The sequence below is a fragment of the Phragmites australis genome, chromosome 12 (genome assembly GCF_958298935.1).
Source record: "Phragmites australis chromosome 12, lpPhrAust1.1, whole genome shotgun sequence".
Lineage (NCBI taxonomy): Eukaryota > Viridiplantae > Streptophyta > Magnoliopsida > Poales > Poaceae > Phragmites > Phragmites australis.
The window spans coordinates 4531592-4551994 of record NC_084932.1 but is presented as its reverse complement, the minus strand read 5'-3'; the positions used below and the strand labels follow the sequence as shown (position 1 = coordinate 4551994).

The following is a 20403-nucleotide window of genomic DNA, read 5'->3' as shown; positions in this document are numbered from 1 at the left end:
CACAATAAATATAGAACTCATATATTGCTATATAGGCAACCACAAACCAATAAACTATATTATTTTGTTGAGGATCGGAATCTTCCCATACGCGAATGGTTCATACGAAGGTTGAGGAGGAACATTTTTTTTACCTATGGGACCCGCTTTATTTGCTACCTTGCATATAAATATTGTACTATTTAACATAACTACTACCGCATATAATAAATCTCACCCATATGAATCACTTGATCTAGATGCATTGCTGTTGCCCTTGGCTTCATTTGTCATCGCGAAGACTCGGGAGCGTCCGAGTTGTTGAAGCATTACCTTGTATCTTTTTTGTCATTTCCGTTTCCCTTCTTCCCGTGCGTGTCTCCCTGGCGCCACGCGCGCTAGTTTCTGCTGTCCCGCGCTTCTTTCCGCGTGAGTCCGATCTTCCTTCCTTCCGAAGTTTCTTCTTTTCACCTATTTATATCCTTGCGACATGGCTTACGTAGCGAGGAAACGTGATGATCATTGTAGCATGTACCATCATTTTTTTTTTCATGCATGGCTGCAAGGCACCATGTGATGTAATTTTCATGAAAATCATGAAATTTTTTAGTCGATATGTAATATTTTCAAATATCATGAATAAATTTTAAAATATATAATATATCTTTTTCCATTTTTAGTGTAAGTTTTTGAATTTTCATTAGGTTTTCATTATACAGAAAGAACGAGTGCATGCGAATGCCCCTTCCGATGCTGATCAAGCCGATCTCATCCCTGGAAACAATCCTTTGATTTGTGACTTACGCGAAGTAAAGTCATGGTTACTGTAGCTCTATGCATTTCCTTGCAAAAGTTAGAGGATTTGTTTCCCTTTCCCCTCTGGAATCTTCTTCGAAATCGGGAGGGTTAGGGATTGGCTTGTTTACGACTGGCGTTGTATATAGGTTGCTAGTTTTAGGTAGTAGGGTCTAAGGTTTCTATACCATCACGGACTTTTATTTCTCTAGGCGACCTTCAGCATTGAAGTATCTAGGTTTAGCGTTTGTATTTTAGTAATTAATGACAATAATTATTTGTGGACTAATGCACTTGATTGAGATGTTTGAAAGGTTAGTCCTGGAGTTTGAGAGGACTTAGAAGATATATGTGAGCAAGGTATATGAAAATGACTAGCTCAAGGTAAAAGGTATAATAGGGTATATTTTATGGGTCAAGGTGATTAAAATAGAAAAGGATTGGATTTATAGATAGATGTTGTACTATCAAGAGGGGAAGATGTTCATTTTCTTGATCTATCTATAGGTGACACTTCGTTCAAACATAGATTGCATACATGAAAAAACTATAGGTGACACTTTGTTGAGAGAGTGGAAGACGTCGTTTGAAAACCTTGAGGAGACACTAGTCTCCAGCGGTTAGACTAGCCAAGTGTGACAGTCTAACTGTTGATACATGTAGTTGCCTTTTGTTGACAAACTAAAGTGTCGGCGGTCTGACCACAGGGAGTGACAGTTTGACCATAGGGTCAGGTGGTCCGACCGCCAAGGGTGATGGTCTGACCACCATGCATGGCTTGCAATCTGACCGTCATGAGCACCAGAGAGCTATGAATGGTGGCCGGATCACGGTCTGCCGGCAAGGAATAACGTTCAAATTTGGGTGCATTTAATGCTAAATATAGCCGTTGAGGGTAGAGGCAGTCTGAATGACGGTTGTGATGTGGTCTGATCGCTATAGTGACAGGGGCTATCTTTGCGTAACAGCTAAATTTCATAGTGTAGTCTATAATAGCCCCAACCAGGTGCAAAGGGGCTCTCTTAGCCATTTGGATTGCATACTTGATAACCTTAAGTTCCTCTCTCCCTCTCATAGCTTTGCGGTGCATTCCTTGTGAGGTTGAGAGCATCTTGTGCTTGATTTGCGTTGTTTGAGATTTGTGGCATTAGTGATCCTTCAACCAAGTACCATCGGCTTGTTACTCTGGATGTTATCGTCTATTAGACGGCTTGGAGGTATGGTGGTGGAACCATTGAGCTCTTCAAGAAGATTGTGAAGAAGTTGTGGTTGTAATTGTGAGAGGCCTTAAGCACGCCTTATTGGAGTGGTGAAATTGCAACTCTAGTGGTATTAAGTGGTTCTTGGTATTAATCCGGCTCAAACATCAAGTAGCGCTCTGTCATGGCCCGAGACCCGTAATCATGTATTTAAGTATAATCATGCATCATAAACATCATGTCTGATTTTTGAGCAATTTTATTTTAAAGTACTAGAACACCTCGTTGTGAGTCAATTAGGCAAGAGAAAGAAAATTCGGGAGAAAAAGAATTAAATTTGCACCTTCTTTCTCTAGCATGTAGGGCCCACCTAGTTGGCCAGCCCCACCACCTCACCTCCCTCTCTTCACAACAGCAGCTCCCACCCCCACCCGTGTTCTCTCTCCCTCCCTCACCCACCCACTCTCTCTCTCTCTCTCTCTCATTCTCACACTCTCTCCCTCTCCCACCTACTCTCTCCCTCCCCAACCGAGCCAAGAGAAGAAGGAGAAGCAAGGGGAGGCCATGGAGGAGGTCCCCAGCAAGCTCCCCCACCGCAGCCCGCCGAAGGTTGTACTTCCCGTTAAGCTCAAGCACCTCTACCACCTCTTCTTCCTCCTCAAGCCGGCCACCACCCTCACCGACGTCATCTCGATCTCCGGCCCTTCCCCAACTCCTACGGTCGAGCTACAAGGTTGCTAGGGCATGGTGAGTACCTCAACCTCCTCCCATTTCATTCCCATGGCCGGATCTACCGGCATCAAGCTCAAAAGAGCCTAACCATGGCTGCCGCCACCATTGAAGGCAATAGCCGAGCTCCGATCATTTTTGGCTTATGCATGTTGTCCTACACATTAGAGGAGGTCAAGATAATGCTCTATGTCCAAAATCCCCACCCTAAAAGCCGTAGGAATCGTTGCCAGAGAGATCCCCGGCGAAAATCAGCATTTCTGACCTCACTCGGAGGTTCTCGGTCACAATCCGGAGGTTCCGGGTGATCCTAGACAAAAATACCTAAGGACCCCCACCCGGAGGTTCACCCGGATATTCCGGAACCCGAAAGTTTTGAGTTCAACACGGAACATCCGGATTGTACTGTTCATCAGACATTTTTTTTCTTTGCTGAAACTTGTAAAATTCATAATAAATTCTCTGTAGCTCCAAAAATTATGAAACTAATTTTTTTGATTTTATAATCACCTCCTCTACCTATTAAAAATATCCCTATCCATGAAATAATTAATTAACTTTACAAGATAAATTAATTAGGTTAAGACTTTGTTAATTCACCGTTAATTATTTACAAATTCAAAACCAATTTTTCTAGTCTTCTTATGACTTGTTCTAACTAGAAAAAATATTTTCATACATTATAAAGCATATTCTATATCATTTCATCATATGCTTATTGCGATGCATTCTTTTCTTTAGTGATCGTCGAACCGGAGTGTAACGAGTTTTTTAAAGGGGTTTGACGTTTGATCCCGAATTGAAGAAAAGTAGCAAAGCAAGCATCTAAGCATATTACACCCTTTGGTTCAAACTGAATGAAGTCTAAATTGATAAATTAATACTTATGTATGGTTGCATGTTCAGTGAGTCGATATCAGGCTTATATGGGTAAAATCTATGTTGATTGCATTACCTCTACCTTGAGTTGTTGTTTATCCATATTCTTGTAGCCTTGATAACTTGAGTTATTGTTTATCCATATTCTTGTAGCTTTGATAACATTGTTGATGTCTAATTATAAGTCTATTCGGTACGCTTAGCAATGCATAGGTCATCGGTAGAAGTAAAACAATGATCCAACCATTGTTCACGAACTTAGGAATTACTTATTGTTCACAAATACAATGATGATATTGAGATGTATGAGATGTGAGGATAAGATGAGATGTGGGCGGTGCTAGGGGTAGTTCAAGAGAGGAGCCTGGATGCCGTAGACCGCTTGCATCGGTTAAGCATCGTCCGTCGGTGCCGTTAGCTTTAGCACTTTTTCATACTTATCACATACCCAGATATGGGATGGGTAAGCCAAGTACCGTAAGTCACCGAGTTCATTTGACCTATACGTCGAGATGTGAGCGGAAATGCTGTTAGGGGTGCCTGAGATTGTGCCGGTAAGTCATGGTACGCACGGGATCTAGGTGGCCTCCACATTACTTGACATGGGAACAAAGAGTCGGGGTGGGTACATGAATGGTTGATACGTGAATCATCACTCGCAACTGATGGGTTGTGTGGGAGGTGATCTCGTTTTGTATGGGTCCAGGAGTATTCCTCTACAGGGTGTAAAATCAATTCGAATTGCCTCGCTCTCGGTTATGAGCATACTTCTGTCCATCCACATCGGTCGTAGAGTCACGAATGAGGGGTGATGGTTTGGTATGTTGGGTTGCGGTTGAGATGGTTCTATTTCATATATATGTTTATTATGTTTCTAGTTACATTTATGCTTCAGTTGGTGTTTACCGAAAAAGAAAGGGGTTGTTTGGTTAAATATAAGTGCTCGCACATAGGTTTTAAGGTTGCTACCGCATATGAAATTACTTAACCTTGTAGCCTATTCTTACTAAATACCCAAATGCATAATCTTTGGAGTCGGGTTATTATATGTACCCTATATGGATTAAGTCTTGTGAGTACCTTCGTACGCACGCTGCTCTCTCAAGTTGCAGGCGAGGAAAGGTTAGTTTCTGGCTACTTCATGTTCGTCGATGCCAGTGGTGGGTAAGAGTAGTGTTGTCTACTCGTGTGATGAGGTTTTGGGTGGAACCTAAGGGCATATGGCTCCACCGGTCTTTTTGTTGTTGTTAGATTTTAATTCTTTCGCTGTGTAGTTTATCTCTTTTGATGTAAATTATTGTAAATGGTTGAATGCTTAAGAATTTGTAATATAATGTTAATTACTCGCTCTTTCTTAAATTTTATTGTGATGTTATATGTTGGAAGGGCATGTGTTTCGATCTTAAGCACAAAACACGTGTCGAGACTACCAGGCGGTATTCTATTTGGATGGTTCTTCTACTCTCGGTGAGCCTCTCCTCTTTGTGAGTGTTGCATACTTGATAAAGGGGCGGTTAAAGGTTTGAACCCAACTCAACATGAATTAGGCGTGACCATCAAGTCACTGAGACCACAAAAGTTTTTTGTGTCTCTACTGTGGTTGGTTCTTGAGTTCAAATATTTACATTTGTGTAGTTTACATTCTTTAGAGATTGAATTGTTGCATGTCACTCTAGGATTGCAAAACATTACCTTGTATCAACAAAGGAGTAGCTCTATTTACATTGCTTATTGATCAACCGTTTCAATTCCACAATTATTTTTGATCCGGTAGCAAATAGAGTTAAAACCGCATATTCCCCACCCCGCTCTAGTCGATATCCTAAATCCTACAGGCGTCCACATCTCCTTCTTTCGAGCTCCGGTGAGTCTATCGCGAGTTATGACTACCAAAACCTCATGCTGGTGGGCTTGGTCGGCATCTCTGGTTTTGGGTTGTTCTTTTCCACATTGACGGATTTAAACTTGGTGGTGTCGGATCACAATCTAGGCTTCCAGCGTTAATTATTTTCTAGTGAAGGTGTTAGATTTGATCTTCTTCTTCCCCAGCGAAGAGCTGACTGATTGCCACTCACTATTTTTTACGCGTTGATGGTGGGTTCGGCATGTTGTCCCTTACAATGTTTCCAAGAGTTGACACTACTCTCTACTAGGTTGGGAAGGGGATTTCATTTGCAGTTATGGCATTCTTCATCACCAAGTTCTGTGGAAGGCGGTGCGACTAATGGGTGATTATATCGGAGACGAGATTGTGCACAGGAGGACCTGCTGCTATACTCAATGTAATTTTACTTTTTTTTGTAGAGACCTTATTGACAAATCCAACCCGCTGCAAAAATTAACCATCAATATGGAATCTTCTCTGATGTCGGGATGGGTGGGACTGGGATCGGCTTATCAATGGACGACATTGTATATAGGCTGCTAGTTTTAGGGTAGTAGGGCCTAGGTTTCTAGTGGTGTCAGCGGCGTTAACTCCACACAAACTTTTATTCCTCTAGGTGACCTTCGGCGTTTTCATCTCCGTCATGCGAGCTCAGGTGAGTATATCGTGAGTTATGACTAACCAAACCTTAGGCGGGCAGGCTTGATTTGCATCCCTGATTTTAGGTTGTTCTTTTTCACCTGACAGATCTAGATTTGGTGGTGACGGATCTACAATATGGGCTTCTAGTTTCAATTTCTTTTGAGCTAACGGCGTCTGATATGATCTTCTTCTTCCCTGGCAAGAGGTGACCATGGTTGCTCAATATTTTTACACGCGTTGATGGTGACTTCGACATGTTGTCCTCTAAAATATTTTCAAGAGTTGACTCTGCTCTTCTAGGTTGAGAAGGATATTTCATCTCCAGTTATGGCATTCTTCATCTCCGTGCTCTGCCAAGGCGGTGTGACTAACGGCGACTACATCGGAGACGAGATTGTGTAGAGGACGATACGTTGTTATGTTTAGAATAATTTTACTTCTCTACAGAGGCCTCATTGTCACTTAGGATGCAATTCCAAGTTAATTAATACAAATTAATGCAAATCCAACCCACCGCAAAAATTAAACGTTAACTGTTTTGAACTTTAACTTTTCAAATTTAGAGTGCACGATTTTAAATCCAACTCTCTCACCACCACACTGCAGCAACGACTGATCCGCGCGGTTCATATGTGAAATGGACGGACGGATCCGCGTGCAGTCGCAGCACCGGATCCTCTTCCCCCTCCTCTTTTTTTTTTTTTTTTTGCCTTCCTGGCAATTCGCAGAAGGTACCTTGGTGGTGAGAGTCAACAGCAGAAATATTCGTCCCCTGAATTTCACCGACACCCCGATCAGCTCCATGGCTCTCTCGGAAAGAAGCAAGAAACTACCGATTGCAAGCCCCGACCGGTAGGGTGAAGCGCCTTCGCAGCTGAGACCCACCTCTCCTCGCCACATCCCTCTCCCCTGCCAATGCCGCTCCCGTTCGACGCCGTCGGCCAAGCCGTCGGCGCGGCGACATGGCTGGTTGGCGTAGTGGCCGAGAGGCTCGTCGGCGACCGCGTCGCGGAGTGGGCCGCCCGCCACGGCGTCGACCAGGAGGAGGTCGCGCGCCTCAGGTCCGAGCTGCGGCGCGCCAACCTCGTCCTCGGCGCCGCGCGCGCGGGGGCCGCGGGCGGGAAGAGGATCGGGAACGAGCAGCTCGCGGAGCCGATCGCCGCCGTGCGCCGGCTGGCCGCCGACGCGCGCAACTTCCTCGACGAGCTCGACTACCTCGAGATCCACTACAAGGTAAGCTGCGTCCTTGCCCTCCCTCCCCCAAAGGGGCTATTTTAAGATGCTACTAATTTGCTCTTGCTACCGAGAATTGTCGGGAAGTTATGCAGTTGTATTCTAATGTTTCCAATTTATACCAAACAGATCAAAGATAAGGAGCGCAACTGCAGCAGCCCAAGTTCATCAAAGGCACCAGCTATTATTCGATTTGCGTATGGTTTTGCCAATCAGACGAGCAAATATATATCGTCTGCAGTAAAATATTCTGCCATGCATAATAAGGAGGACTATCCTTTGACAACCAAAAGAAGAATTGAGCGTCATGATATCATGAATGGAATAAAAAGAATGAAGATTGCAGATTCAGATGATCAAATCATCCCAGAGAGAAATCTTGAAGGGGAGACGGTCTCAGATGGAATTCCAGAAAGGAAACTCTGTAAGGATGACATATCGCGGAGGATAACAACTATTGTTGACCAGCTACATGAGATCTGTGAGGACGTTCGTAAGGCTCTCAAGCAAGACAAGATTGATGAAATTACTCGAGCAACGCACAGCACAAGCTCAGACTCACGAGAGGAAGGAGCCTGCTACACTGAAACTAAAGTCTTTGCACGGGAAGAGGAGAAGAACAAGATTGTAAAGTTAATCACGAATGTCTCAGCAAGTAATCAAAAGCTTTCGGTTCTTCCTATTATTGGTAATGGAGGTGTTGGGAAGACAACATTTGCTCGGTTAGTGTACAATGACCCAGAAATGAAAGCTAAATTTGATATCAGGATTTGGATTTATGTTTCCGCTATCTTTGATGAAGTCAAGCTTACAGAAGAGATTCTAGAATGTATATCTGAAGGCAAGCATAAAAGCACGGCTAAGAATTTGAGTATTCTCCAAGATGGTATCAAGAAATATTTGACCAAAAGATTTCTATTAGTTTTGGATGATGTGTGGGAAGAGAATGAGAGACGGTGGGACAAGCTATTGGCTCCACTTAGATGTACACAAATCACGGGTAATGTGGTTTTGGTGACTACTCGAATAAAATCAATTACGAAAATAACGAGTATAATGGAGCCGCACATCAACTTGGGTGGTTTAAAGGAAGATGTGTTTTGGCTTTTCTTCAAAAGATGCATCTTTGGTGATGAAAACTATCAAGGCCGAAGAAAGTTACAAAAAATTGGAAAGGAAATAGTCACTAGGTTAAGAGGAAACCCGCTAGCAGCAAAAACATTAAGCACACTTTTGAAAAGAAGACTTGAAGAGGATTACTGGCAGAGAATTTCTGACGGTGATGAATGGAAACTACAGGGAGACAACGATGACATCATGCCAGCACTCATGCTTAGTTACAATCACCTTCCCTACCACCTTCAGAGATTGTTCTCTTACTGTGCTTTATTTCCGAAGGGCTACAAGTTTAACAAGGACCAGTTGGTACATATTTGGATTGCTCTTGGCTTTATCATTGATGAAAGAAAGAGACCAGAGGATACTGGAAGTGACTATTTTGATGACTTGGTAGACCGAAGCTTCTTTGAAAAAATTGAGGAGTCACAGGAATATGCATACTATCTCATGCATGATTTAATTCAGGACCTTGCGCAGAGTGTCTCAGTCAATGAATGCCTCACTGTAGATGGCTCAGGTCCTTTAACAGTCTCCCCATATGTTAGTCATATAAGCATCTGGACTGAGTCAGCATACAAGAAGAAACAAAATGGCAAAATAGAACATAATGAAACCTTTGAAAAAGGGCTAACTGCCATTCGAAACAACGATATCTTGGGAAGCTTAGACAGTTTGATGCTAGTCGGTTCATATGATAAGTCTTTCTCTGTAATATATGCAAAGATTCTGGGGCAACTAAAGCATGTCCGAGTACTCCAGCTATCAGCAATGTTTTTAAACGCTGACATTTTGCAGTCAAGTATTGCAAATTTCATCCATCTTCGCTATCTAGAACTGAGATCCACCGAGGAGACTCTCAAATGTTTGCCTAAGTCTCTATGTAGACTTTATCATCTTCAGGTACTGGACGTAAGGCATTGGTGTGGTCTTAATGATTTGCCAAGGGACATTTGTAATCTTGTAAATCTGCGCTATCTGATTGTTCCAGAGTCAGGGGAATTGCACTTGCACTCAAAGATAGTAAGAGTTGGCAAACTTAAATTTCTACAAGAACTGAAAGAATTCCATGTTCAAACAGAGAATGGATTTGCAATTTCACAGCTGGAGAACTTGAATCAGATCAGAGGATCACTTAGAATCTTTAATCTTGATAATGTTATAAAAAAGGATGAGGCCAGTTGTGCAGGAATTAAAGAAAAAAAGCATCTCAGGACATTGTCACTGTCATGGGGAAGAACAAGTGGCAAGTTTCCAAAGGAAACACTAGAGGGTCTTCAACCACATGATCGTCTCGAGCATCTCCATATCACAAATTACATAGGTGCCACTCCATCCTGGCTGGGAGAAAATTTCACCCTCAACAATTTAGAAAGTCTATATCTTCACGATTGTACAGGAATGGAGATCCTCCCACCATTCAATCAATTGCCATTTCTGGAGAAGCTATCCTTGGTTGGTATGTCTTCTTTGAAGGAGGTCAAGTTTGATTTCGATTATGCTAATGCGAGCAGAGGTTCTCGTTCCTTTGAGGAGGATATGTCAGATTTGGATGACTTTGCCCTTACTGAACTCGAAATATGTAAATGTTCAATGCTAACATCACTGAGGCTTCTTTCCTGCAAGGCATTGACAAAGTTGAGCATTAAAGATTGCATAGTGCTAGCTTCTATAGATGGTTTGCAGTCCCTTGATCAACTGGAGTTCTGTGACATCAAAGAGTGCCCTTGTTTTCCGTCTGCTCCAGATTTTGAAAGACCGTCAACAAGTATCTAGCATCTCTGATGTCTGGTGTTTGATGGAGGGCCATTTGATAAACTGTGAGTATTGCTTTCTTGCAAGCTACCTCTCGCGAAAAAATAAAATATGTGTTGCCCTGACCCCCTCTTACTTCATGTAAAATTAGCAACAAGTATCTGATCATCTGAACATTCATTTCAGGAAAATTCCATCAATCTACATTGCTTTGAGTTAGGATTAACAAACAGATCTTCGTTATCATAATCTTAGTTGTAACTTCCACAAAAATAAAAATAGATCAATTATTTACAGCCATATCTATAACTAAGTATATGTCATTCAGACATCCACTTGCAGCCTATATTTCTTAAATAATACATTTCCACTGTATTTTATTGCAAAATTTCTTGAACCTGAACAATATCTTTGGAAAACTAGTATTATACTATTCAGTCCTTTATTCTTGTTGACCAAATGTTCCTTGATGATATACCTTTTTCTCTGGAAGGATTTTTTTTCCATTGCCTATTATTTTTCACATAAAGCTAAAAAGAATAGGCCCCGGCAAAGTATATTTTCTAATATTTGTCCTTTGGCATGGAAATTACCTTTTTGTTGTGCTACAAAATTATTCTAGCACTGATCCCAGAATAAGTACATAGAATTGAACAACATTTCTAGGAATGTGTGATGATACATTTATACTAACCGATACTTTCATTTGCCTGCAGATGTTGCCTTGAATTATGATATCAATAAGGACCAGAATTATAAGTCTGGAGTACTGATGAAATTCAGTGTGGGGTTTTTTTTGGTTGAACGTGCAAGAGAGCTCAACAACAAGAAGAAAATGTAAATGGGGACTACACGTTTTAGAACCAAATTAATGGGGAGGTCCCATATCATGTCTTGTTTTTTTGTTAGGGAGTGTCAAATCTATATTATGTAACCTTTCTTCTACATTCTAAATTTGTCCCTTCTTTTGAAGCACTATTTCTTTAAAAGTTCAAAGTGACTTTTTATGTTTAAATTTGTGGGTTATGCAAAGCTGCGAATACTTGCTAGCATTGGTCAGTTTGGTGTGCCAGGACAATACTCATTTGATGGGTTCTTTAATTCAATGACATGTAGGGCCCGCTACGGGGGGGACCACCAAGCTGATTCTCCTTTCTCTGTTGCGCGGTCTGCGCATTCCCACCTCTCCTCCCGAACCCCGAATACCCAGCGGCGGCGCCACCGAGGCACCGGCACGCCGCACCGATCTCCCGCCACCACGTGTAGTCGACCTGCCTTCCCACGACAAGGCGGCGGCACTGCTCGTAGCGAACCGGTAAACTGCGAGCGAGCTGTATGGAAATCGAAGTGTCATGCGTTCAGCCGAGCCCGGAAGGGAGTCTTGCGGCGGCGCGCCGGAGGCGGAAGCGGAGGCATGGCCCGGGAACAGGCGCAGCTCCAGATCTCGACGCTGATGCTGAACGTAGGCCTCGCCGCGTTCTGCCGCGGCGGCAGCCTCGCCTGCGCGGAGTCGATGCCATCCGCCTGGGCCTGCCCCGTACCCCTCCTCGCCACGCACTACCGCGCCGCGGTCCTCGATGCAGGCATCGCCGTCGCGCACCGGCGGGAGGCCGGGATGAGCCCCGACGCCGTCACATACAACTCCCTCATCGCTGGCGCGGAGTCCCGATGCGCGTCCTCGACCTGTTTGACGAAATGCTCCGGTCCGGGATCGCCCCCGACGCATGGAGCGGCAACGCCCTCATGCACTACCTGTTCAGGTCCGGCCACCCGGAGGCCGCCTACCGGGTGTTCGCTGATATGACCGAGCAGGGGTGTTCGCTGATATGACCGAGCAGGGCGTCTCGCCGTGCGCCATGACGTACAACACGCTCCTTGCCGGGCTGTTCAGGGCTGACCACGCGGCGACCGCGTACAGGATGTTCAGGTACCTGCAGAGGTTGCGGCTCCCTGTTGGCATTGTGACTTACAACACGATGATCAACGTGCTTTGCAGGTCAAGCAAGGTGGGGTACGCCCGCATGGTGCTTAAGGAGCTGGGGAGGACCAAGCATGCCCCAAACGCCATCACATACACGATGGTTATGAAGTGCTGCTTTAGGTATGGCAGGCTTGACAGGGGTTAGAGACCTTCTTGTCCCTGCTGGAAGGAGGGTACATTTCGGCTGCCTTCCCCTACTGCACGGTGATCAGTGCTCTTGTCAAGAAGGGCCGGATGCAAGAAGCCAATGCCTATGGTGAGCTCATGATACAAAGTGGTTCCAGTCTCGACAATGCATGCTATAACACACTGATTTACTTGCGATGCAAAGAAGGGATGATGGAAGATGCGTTTGAGCTGTTGAATATGATGGAGGAAGGTGGCCCGGAGAGCGATGAATACACATTCTCAATTTTGGTCAATGGTCTATGCAAGATGGGGCAAATCAAGGCTGTGGAGAAGCAGTTATGGCACATGGAGATGATGGGCATGGAATCAAATGTGGTAGCATACAATTGCTTGATTAATGCTCTCTGCAAATCTCATGAGGTGGATGCAGCCATCCGATTACTGCATAGCATGAAGGTAAAATATGATTTTACTTACACATCACTAGTCCATGGTTTATGCAATGTGGGTAGGTACCATATGACATCCAAATTCTTGCGGATCTGCTTGCATGAAGGGAACAACATTCTCGCATCTGCAAAGCGTGCTGTCATCACAGGGCTACGTAGTGCAGGTTTCAAAAATGATGTGAGGAAAGTTTGGTCGGCATTATATATGGCTAGGCTGTTACGGTCATAGTGAAAGTAAAAAGGTCGGCGACTTGATGGGATGATCCTGTATAATGAGCACGAGCAATGCAGCAGAGAAATGACTGGATCAGTGCATGCCCTACGAGAAGGAAAGCAAGACTGTTAATTCTAGAAAGGTGCTATACTTATAAATCAGTTCTTGGAAACACCATAGGCTGGCGATGTTCAAGTACGCAGCCAGACTTGTTACCCTCAAAGCCAAACTTTTATCAAATGTTTGATCTACAATAGGGCTGGTGCACACATGATCACTAGTTGGCAGGGGCTGCTTCACACATGACAGATGGTACCAACTCAGTATGTGCAAGAAGTAATCTCTTGATGGAATGATGGTGTCACCCCTCCCCTTGCAACTTGTAGGTTTGGGGTGAACGTAGTTTGGGGTGTTGGAATGAACTTTCAGTGATTAAGTTCTCCAAATTTCCAACAAAAGGTAACTGTGGATTTTATATTATGAAATAAATAGCTTCTATTTACTAAATTGCATAGCTTATTGTCCTCATACAGTTCATTAGCTGTGGAGCATAATACTAACTGTACTATTTTTGTGTGGTTGGTGCTGATTGATTTGATTTAGGATTCCGTTGGTCCAGATTGGATGGGCACACAGTATGAGGTGACAATGCAGACCGTGCTTATATCTTCACGATTGTACAGGAATGGAGATCCTACCACCATTCAATCAATTGCCATTTCTGGAGAAGCTGTCCTTGGTTGGTATGTCTTCTTTGAAGGAGGTCAAGTTTGATTTCGATTATGCTAATGCGAGCAGAGGTTCTCGTTCCTTTGAGGAGGATATGTCAGATTTGGATGACTTTACCCTTACTGAACTCGAAATATGTAAATGTTCAATGTTAACATCACTGAGGCTTCTTTCCTGCAAGACATTGACACATTGCGTAGTGCTATCTTCTATAGATGGTTTGCAGTCCCTTGATCAACTGGAGTTCTGTGACATCAAAGAGTGCCCTTGTTTTCCGTCTGCTCCAGATTTTGAGAGGCCGTCAACAAGTATCTAACATCTCTGATGTCTGGTGTTTGATGGAGGACCATTTGATAAACTGTGAGTATTGCTTTCTTGCAAGCTACCTCTTGCGAAAAAGTAAAATATATGTTGCCCTGACCCCCTCTTACTTCATGTAAAATTAGCAACAAGTATCTGATCATCTAAACATTCATATCAGGAAAACAGGGACCTGAAATCTTTATTTCCATCAATCTACATTGCTTTGAGTTAGGATTAACAAACAGATCTTCATTATCATAATCTTAGTTGTTACTTCCACAAAAATAAAAATAGATCAATTATTTACAGCCATATCCATAACTAAGTATATGTCATTCAGACATCCACTTGCAGCCTATATTTCTTAAATAATACATTTCCACTGTATTTTATTGCAAAATTTCTTGAACCTGAACAATATCTTTGGAAAACTAGTATTATACTATTCAGTCCTTTATTCTTGTTGACCAAATGTTCCTTGATGAATACCTTTTTCTCTGGAAGGATTTTTTTTTCCATTGCCTATTATTTTTCACATAAAGCTAAAAAGAATAGGCCCCGGCAAAGTATATTTTCTAATATTTGTCCTTTGGCATGGAAATTACCTTTTTGTTGTGCTACAAAATTATTCTAGCACTGATCCCAGAATAAGTATATAGAATTGCACAACATCTCAACTTCAATTTTTTCCCATGATGCAAAAAGGCAAAGAGGATTTCAAAGCATCTTTCTTTATGGAAGTTTTTTCCATTGCAGCCTGGAATATATGGAAACAAAGAATGGTTTGATTTTCCAGCAGATAAGACTTGCTTTCCATAATTGGAAGTCAGGTTTCAAGAATGAAACTTTGCAAAATGTACAGGATGAAAGAACCTCTCTTCTTTCTTCTATCTTTGGCTAGCTAAAATTCTATTGTACAGTTCCTGCTCTTATCTCTTGGCCACCTCGGCCTTGTACAGTCTGATGGAATATTTTCCCCTTTTGTAGCTTTTTTATATTTCTTAATATATTTACCACAGTAGGAGTTTTCCCTACTGTTTCCTCTAAAAAAACTTATCTATTACGAAACTGCGGTACCTCGTATGCAGAGTGAAATAGAATAATTAGTTCTGTGGTGTCTCAGCCGAAGCGTGTACTGGAGTAATTTGGGCTTTTGCTGCCGAATTTGTGGTTTTGTCGAGCAATAGTATGATAATGCCACATTGCCACTGTATGTTGCAGGTGTTAGATATCTATTTAGAGTGAGTTCGTCGGCTGAATAACCTGTATAAAAAGATGAGGAGAAAAAAGAGTAATGGAGTGCCAGTATATAGTATAGGTTCAGATGGTGTAGATGGGGATTTGCTGTTCCAGCGTCCAAGTGATCGCCACTTGTTCTCTGCTGTGGTGACTATACATGATGCATCAAAACTATGTTCGTTTCCAATTTTATAATGATGAGGCGTGATCTGAACATCTCACAAGACGAGGTTGATGTAGTAGTCGGTAGCTGTCCATGCTGATGAGGTTACTGGCCTCGTCTTTGACAACTGCATTCCAAAGTTGACGCCGGCCATCCTCCGCCCCTTCATTGTCACTGCCTATGGTTGAAGGGGAGGACTGCAAGATCCCTTTGCAGAGGGCGGCCGGCGTCGACTCTGAATGCAATTGCTGAAGACAAGAAGGAGCATAGGAAGAGGACTGCAAGATCCCTTTGTGGTGGCGGAACGGAGCTTTCTAACTTGAAGGTAAGGGGGAAGGTGGCTATGCAAGTCCTGTTTCCATGCCTGATGGCCGCCATCGAAGGCCCGTCAGCTCATCGCCATGGCATGTGTTCGTGGTCGGCGTGGATTGGATTGGAGAGGGATCAGGAGGGGGAGAAGGAGCGCGATTAATTGGTAGGTCAAGGCGAGGATTATGGATGATTTATGCCATAGTGGGAGCTGGATCTGTGACTTGCGTACAGGGGCTGAGGTGGTGAGGGGAACACCATGCAGATGCTGATTGATTTGTTGACAAAGAAAGCAACCGGATAGTGGGGATTAGGACAGATGCAATTGCTTTTCAAGTTCCTGGAACGGGTGCGAGTAGGTATGCAAGTGGATACACAATGAGTAGTTCTAGATCATTATTTAGTTTATTTTTTTAATTTAATTAGGTGAGAGTGAATTTTTAGTTTATTTTTTTTAGTTTTAGATCGAACTAATGATCTAATAAATATAAAAACTTGTATCTTTAGGTGCTACTAGTTTTTTCCAGATGGTGGGAAAGGAGTAGCGGGAGTTAGTGATGCACAACAAACAGTAACGAACTCGTGCTTTATATTAGTATAGATATAGATAAACAACACAAGTAATTATACTCGCTGACTAGTTGACTACTCCCTCTGGTAAAAAATGCTTATCGTTTTAGATATTGCATAGTTTTCAATGCATACCTTTGATCACTATTTGTACTAGAATATATTTACAAAGTTTTGAAAATATTTTCAAAATAAATCCATATATATATATTTTAAAATCAAATATTTTTAAAGTTATAGATAGTAAGAATTTTAAAACTTTAATCCGACCTTATTCATAAAGTCATGTATTTATAACCGATCTATCAGTAGATAAACAGGATAAGTAACTATGCATCTGATGTAGCTAGCCAGCACCTACCTCTGATCGCGGCCATGCGCGCGTCCATTCATTCACTAGTTCCACAACTAGGCAGCCCATGCCAATACGTATTGTATTGCTGCAGCAGGAAATCCTTGCACAGAGCCACGACTGACCGACCACACGTGACCACTTGAAGAGATAACCAGTCAGTTCGTGCACAGTGACATATTTACATGATCATGTATGCTGTTGTAGTATGCATGCATGCATGCGTGGTGCAGGAGCCAGGTGGTTCGCATTTACTGACCGGATCGGTCAAATGTGGAATCAAGGAAGAAACAAAGCGAGAATATTTTATAGCTCTTATTCTCTCTCTGGATCGAAGCCCTTTCTCAAAGCAGAGAGAGAGAGGGAGATATGACTAACTTTGCCTGCACAGAGCTGCAGATTAACAGTTAGCTGTGGTACGTCGTCTTTGATTGTACTCAATCAGTCACCTGCATTGTTGCATGATGTTTTGTTTCTTTATTTTGCCGTGCAAGTTATTTACCGGCCCCCAGTAGTGCCAGTGCCTTGGAACTCCACACACTCTACACGACGACTCCCTGTAGTAACAACGGCGACATCTTTGTCCTCCTGTCGATTTGCGCACAGGAAATATGTACAGTGCATCAAGCTTCTCGTTTAACTGCATGCACATGAGAATTCCAGCAGTACTATATCGTTTCTTGCAAAATTTCTGCGTTACAAACATGCACTAAGCTATTACGTCGATCGATCGGTGTGAAAGAAAATGGTCTAAATATTACACGTACGATGCCCCTAACAACAGCTTTATCTAGGCACTCAGTTAACGGATGAAAGGCCCTGCGTGTTCGAGAGAGAAGAAAATCCGACTCCGTCGAGCAAACCCGGGCCAGAAAATTATTGTCAAAAGAGAGTGATAAGGCTGGCCACAAGGCAGCTCCTGGAGAAGATCCTGGCCGGATGGAGTAAAAACCAAATAATTGTTGATGCATGCATGACAAGGTTTGACGAGTCGGCGGCTCGTCAGGTCGATCGAGCTAGTCAACAAAGGCATGCATGTGTCTCGAGACTTTGCAACACCGCTGCATAAGCCTTTAATACTTTTGGTTTCTAAAACTTTTCACTGTTAGTTTTAGAGATATAGTAGATATTTCTTTCATTTAGTAATATTTGTCTATGACTTTGGGAGTATCTGTTTTAAATTATTTGTCTATTCCGGTAAACAAGGATGCTTTATAGTTCATTTTTCTGCTATACCCTTGAGTGCTTGCATGCATTTACTCCAACGCCGATGAATTACTTGCTCTCATTCTTGCATTGATTAGGGGTAACATGATCATCTCTATATATTTTTCACTCGATTTCAGTATTCTTTGGTTTGTATTTAATGGTAGGCGTGGACAAACATTACGAAACAGAGGGAGTAACAAGTAGTAATAGTCTCTTACTATTACTACCCGTTCGGGAGCTGACATTGAAGAGGTTACCACTGCTAGTTGAAGGCTTCAGCCGGTAGTGATTGTCGGTCCCCAATTTAACGTGTTTGTGATTGAAAAAAGCAAAAACATATTTTTTTTCGATTAGAAGCACCCGACCAACCACTGCTCACCCGCCCTCGATCAGAAGCTTGAGTACCGATCACTGCTCACTCGCTATTTTTTCACGTGAGTTCCAGGACTCAAATTCACGACCTCGATTAGAAGCTCCGCACGCGTGACCTCTTTAACCATCTCACCTCTCATTCATTCTTGAGTATGATAGCAAAATCAATCATTTTGACCTCTTCTAATCGAATATTTTGAACGATTATTTACACATCTAAGTGATCATAAATGAAAAGATTATCAACTACAAAGTTGTACATCTCGTCGAGTTCTACAATGTTAATATAAAGTTTGTCTCTATCTGACCCCGTATGAAAAATTTTGTATTCAATCCATGCATTATTCAGTAAAATAGCCATAACTTTTACACACAGAATCCAATTTTAACATTCGACATCTACTTTCAAAGCTAACGAGTAGACGCATCCGAAAAAATACTATGACTTGTACCTTTCTTGACCCCCAAAAGGCTGGTAAGACTCTCGACAGAATCTCTAAAGTTTTTAATCGAAAATTGACCTTCTTCTATTGGCCTAAAATTTTTTAGAGACATAGTACTACGTTTGAAAGTTAGTGCTACGTAGACGTTTCATCAATCCGAGTTATCAAACTCATGATAAAAATATTAAATTTGTAGTTTTCAACTTTGCGACCCTGTGTGTGTCTTTTTCAATGATTTCTACTAGTGTTTTACACTAGATCCAGGCAAAACGTTTGTAGTTAGGTATGTGTTTCCCTCTGTACTAGTTTTAGATATTTATTTGTACATCTCTATGGCTTCAAATAAAAATGATCAACTACAAAGTTATAGATCTTGTCGAAAACTATAATTTTCACATGAAATTTGTCTTCATCCGACTTTGTACGAAAATGTTATGATTTTTTTAAAGATGAGTTGTCATCGACCATGGCTGAAACTTTGTTAAGATTACTTGGGCATTTAAACAACCTCAAATTAAAAAAACAACTACAAAGTTATGGTTCTCGTCGAGGGCTATAATTTTCATGTAAAATTTTTCCATCTGACTTCATATGAAAAATTTATAATTTTTTTAAGATAAACTGTTATCCATTATCACTGTCGGCTCGTCACATGAACCGACAGTGATACTTGATGAACTATCACTGTCGGTCATGGCTAGAACCAACAGTATAGTTCAGGTATCACTGTCGGCTGGTGCCCTCATCCGGCAGTAAAGCATCACTGTCGGCTCAAGTCATCACCCGACAATGATACCCTTTATTACTACTGGTTTATAAGTCACATTTGTTGATTCTTTCTAGCTTTTGAATCCGCAATGATACTTTATCACTATTAGTTTATTAACGATCAATACTAATGGGTCAATATATAAATCTGATTTTATAATAGTACGAGCATGTATCATACAATGAGGATCGCATCGCGGTGCAGAGAGAGAGAGCGCACCAAAGGACTGGAATGGGCAGGCAATCGGCCGGCTGCCTTTAGATTTCAAAGGCTCAAAGTGCACCTAGCCTTCTGTTTCATCGCTTTAGTGGGGTGATCTAAAGTTCAACGGTTTGAATGGACTTAGGAGAAATAAATTTGAATGGACTTAGGAGAAATATAATATATATGATGAACACTTTTTTCATCTAAATATATAAGCAAATAGGAGAGCTCCTGGCTAATTATGAAAAGAAAAGAAGAGAGGAGTTAGCCGTGGGGGGTTAATCAGTCTACACACGGTGGTGGATCCAGTTCATGAGCCCATGCGAACTTCATGAAAAAATAAAAAATATACAAAAGATTAATTACTTTGGAACGCTAGTTGTGCCCCAGGCGTGACATATTTCTGGCTCGTCCCCGTCTACACGCGCATCAAGACACATCTAGCAGCTCATTGCTCTATCCAGAGGCCAAGCTAGAGCTCCAAAAGACTGAGTGTACACTTTAATATATTTAGATCTAAATAGTGCACATGTTTTGTATTAGATAGTGCATAAAAGCGAAAATTAAATTGCCAATAATTAAGATTTTATGTTTTTTTCTAGGGCCAGTACATTCGGGTCGGCTACTGTAGCTTCGCCCCTTACTCTACCACAGCAAGCTAACGTAACTAACAAATTAAAGATCCACCATGGATGGATTATGCATATATATATATATATATATACACACACACACTTCATATGATATACTGGCTCG

General features: G+C 42.2%; 1 protein-coding gene and 1 pseudogene across 1 annotated transcript; both read left to right on the top strand.

The window, feature by feature from the left end:
* The first annotated feature begins 6828 nt into the window (after positions 1–6828).
* LOC133886271 (putative disease resistance protein RGA1) lies at positions 6829–11261 on the top strand. Its single transcript, XM_062326022.1, has 3 exons — positions 6829–7341; positions 7471–10277; positions 10929–11261. Exons 1-2 carry the CDS (start codon positions 7024–7026, stop codon positions 10231–10233), a joined length of 3081 nt encoding a protein of 1026 aa, XP_062182006.1. The 5' UTR covers positions 6829–7023; the 3' UTR covers positions 10234–10277; positions 10929–11261.
* Positions 11219–13005, top strand: LOC133886272 (putative pentatricopeptide repeat-containing protein At4g17915; annotated as a pseudogene).
* Positions 13006–20403: the final 7398 nt, after the last annotated feature.

Excerpts from the sequence above, each read along its gene's own strand:
- LOC133886271 (XM_062326022.1), top strand. The coding sequence starts at position 7,024 with ATGCCGCTCCCGTTCGACGCCGTCGGCCAAGCCGTCGGCGCGGCGACA. Across the intron at positions 7,342-7,470 it reads ACCTCGAGATCCACTACAAG|ATCAAAGATAAGGAGCGCAA; the intron begins GTAAGCTGCGTC and ends TATACCAAACAG.